Source organism: Notothenia coriiceps, unplaced genomic scaffold (genome assembly GCF_000735185.1).
Source record: "Notothenia coriiceps isolate Sejong01 unplaced genomic scaffold, NC01 NC01_scaffold00033794, whole genome shotgun sequence".
Classification (NCBI taxonomy): Eukaryota; Metazoa; Chordata; class Actinopteri; order Perciformes; family Nototheniidae; genus Notothenia; species Notothenia coriiceps.
The window spans coordinates 1-3,359 of NW_011366495.1; the positions used below are offsets into that span (position 1 = coordinate 1).

The 3,359-nt window shown below is 36.2% G+C and overlaps 1 protein-coding gene across 1 annotated transcript; it reads left to right on the top strand.

Annotated features, from left to right (window-relative positions):
• Positions 1-1,062: 1,062 nt before the first annotated feature.
• LOC104961810 (CD209 antigen-like protein E) lies at positions 1,063-3,331 on the top strand (the record flags this gene model as incomplete). Its single annotated transcript, XM_010790154.1, has 4 exons — positions 1,063-1,131; positions 2,432-2,574; positions 2,733-2,833; positions 3,016-3,331. Coding segments are annotated over 4 exons (455 nt in total), but the record flags the coding sequence as incomplete, so codon positions are not given.
• Positions 3,332-3,359: the final 28 nt, after the last annotated feature.

Below are 3,359 nucleotides of genomic sequence, written 5' to 3' on the forward strand. Positions count from 1 at the left end.
CATTAACTAACAAGAATTTAACTGCATTATATCTGAGGAAAATCCCCTTTGGCTTCCCTGTTATTTGTACAGGCTATTGATAATTAACAGAGAGAGCCAAAGGGCCTCTTCTTGGTATCTTGCAAAGGCAGAAGTCACTCAAGGCAGAAATCACAAGTTTAACACACATTCTATATAAGGTTACATTCAAATGAATATACCAGAAATACACTATATTAAACTTTCTGCCTCCCTCACTTCCAAAGAGAAAAGCAAGTACACTCGGAATAAAGTATTATTATTATAATTTTTTAATGTTTTCAGATTTCATATCGCACAAACACCATATCCCAACGTGCATTGCAGCTCAGACATCCAATTACCGAGCTTCAACTATAGCTGAGAATCTTGGGTAATCAGTTCAGTGGGTGTGTATCGCATACGTCTGTTTTCAGTTCCTGACGGATGGCCAAAAAGCCAGAGATTATAGAATGAAACAAATAAATAAAAACAAGGATAATTGTGTGTTATTGGTGAGTAAATAACAGTGTGTTATTTAGAAAAGAATAACAAATTAGAAAGAAAAAAAGATTTAAAAAAATTACAGATTTCAGTATTTTGAGGCTCTGAGCCCCATTTATTTTCCTCACAGACGACAAAAAAAGTCCGACATTATACGATTTAAAATAAAAACAATAATCATGGCTTGATATTGAGTAAGAAAATGTTTTTATGAACCACACAGCTTCCGGTCTTCCAAGACCCGAATGGAAAAAAAGACGTGTTGCAGGCACGAAACATACTACCAATACAAATACATTGCTTTTAAAATCGTTCTGTCTGACATGAAAAAAAGGGGAAAATCGTGTTGGTGAACACGAGTCAATAGATTAAATGTCGAAGATGGCAAACAAGTGAATATGTCAGATTTCTGTGTCTTACTTGGAGAACCGTGTGCAGTGTTTTGCAAAAAGTGCCAAGTTGAATTGCAAATAGGGTGCAGAGTGTGAGATTAAATAATTCTGCTTGTGGTAGCAACTGAAAAAAACTGTGATATGATAAACATTGAGAATTCTGTTTTAGATCTGGAGGCCGGTCGCAATATCCTGACTGAGGAGAACCACGGCCTGAAGAGAACTCTGGAAGAATATGGTAGGTACAATGGGAAAGTCAATTCTTTAACTTTAATAAATCCTTTGGGCACATTTTCTACAAGCTGCTTTCAACATTTCCCTGCTTCTTGCTCTTTGTATGACTTATTTAAGGGAGCAAGATGCTTGTCTTAATTTGTGTTTCTCACTTCAAGAAGCCCTTGTTTCAATTCTCTTACAACATATCAGTTACATTGAATGCTTTGAAGCAACATATAACTGTACATCAGAGTGTACAAATTGACTCGAAATGTATATCAAAATTCATTTGAACATCTAACTCAATATCCCTTTCAAAGCGTGTTGTCACTTATTTGGAATTCTTGAAAATAATCAAAATGACAGCTTCACAGTCAAGTTCCCTGTATGCTTTTGATGCAGTAATCAACTATGAATAAGAAACAAACCCCCACGTCATTAATAGTTAAACACAAAAGACAATGGGAATTATGTTTGAGATGTGGTGGCCAGTTGAAAAAACCTGGTTTTAGGAAGAAATTACCTGAAGAAAACTCTGAGAGCCTTGGGTAAGTATGATAATGAAATCAATTGTTCTTCCTGTGGGCCATTATATGAAAGAGCAAACATTCAGATTTATCATACGGTAGATACCACCTTGGCAATTTTATTTGTTACTTAATCATCTGTTAATGTATGTATTGAAGGTCTCCAATCATGCAAAAGGCACTTTTTTATGTTGTTTAAACATACATATGTGTCCCCGGGGTGTAAGGGAATTCACAAAGTTTCAGAAAACATAACCCTCTCTCTTTTCCTCCGTACCCAAATCTCTAAAAACGGGGGTACAACAGTACTATCAGAAACAATGCGCAACGTGTTTCGGAAGTAATATGGTCTTTGTTTACATTAGCAAGCATCGCTAACACTGAGAGCTAACCTGTACTGGAGACAGTTTGTGTAAAAAAGCAGGAAATAAAAAGCTACTCACCCAAATGTTGGTAAACCCGAAAGAGAAAAAGCATTTGAGCTCCATACTGTTTCAGAAATAATCCTTGATGTGGTTTGGAACATAATATGTTGTTTCATCAGCATTTAGCTGAGTATCTGGGTAGAATACTGTGCAGGCGTGAGGCGCCGCCCCCCCCCTTTTCTTAGGTGATCTGTTTGGTATTTTGAGCAAAACACGTTTAAAATATATATTTGTATATATCTGAGACCTTTAAGGTTTTATCGTTCTTTCTGTTCTCCAATAACAAGGAAGGACAGTTTTTCAATGTCCTTCTATCATGATTTTGTTTGTTGATAATCGAGATTATTTCAGTTCTTTCTTTCATCAACAGCTCACTATTTACAGCAAGGATGGGTTTATTTCAGCGGTAGTTTCTATCGTATTTCTTCCACCATGAAGCCCTGGCAAGACAGCAGAAGGGACTGTCAGCAAAAAGGTGCAGACCTGATGATTATCAACAGCCAAGAAGAGCAGGTAGGAATGTGCATGTGGTTCAAGCCTATTACAAGCCTATTAAAGCATGGAAACATGTCACAGTGGACGCACAAAATACAAATATTAATCAGAAAATTTGAATAATATGTCCTCTTTAAATATTAGTTGATAACTGTATGTTTCTCTTTGAAAACAAGGATTTCTCAAGACAATCCACAAATATAACTTGGATTGGACTGACGGACAGAGACACAGAGGGAGAATGGACATGGGTAGATGGGACACAACTTACAACAAGGTAAACGTATTACCCTTTTGTTCACTTTAAATCAACTTTATTGTTGAAACAAATGGTCCTCGAACCACAGAAGTACTTGAACCTTTTTATAAAACAACAGCATCATTTTCAAAAAAACATTTAATATTGTTGTTTGAACTTTCTGTTCATTAAAAAACGTGTTGGTTTGTTTTCTGTTAAAGCTTCTGGCATTCCGGGGAACCCAACAATTATGACAAGAGCAATGAAGACTGTGTGAATATAAACCTCCATGATCACCAAAACAGCTGGAATGATGCACCATGTGAAAATGAACATTTCTGGATCTGCGAAAAAAAAATGTAGCTCTACATACACACTGGTGTCACACCGTAATGACAGCAACTGTATATTGAAGAATATTAAGATATCATGTATTTCCCACCTATTAAACTGAACCGTGTTAAGGCAAAGTGACACATTAGACTGAAATATCCCACGGTGTGTTCTGATTTAGGCGATAAAAACACTTTTCAGTGGCAATGTACAGTACCAAAAGAAAATGTTA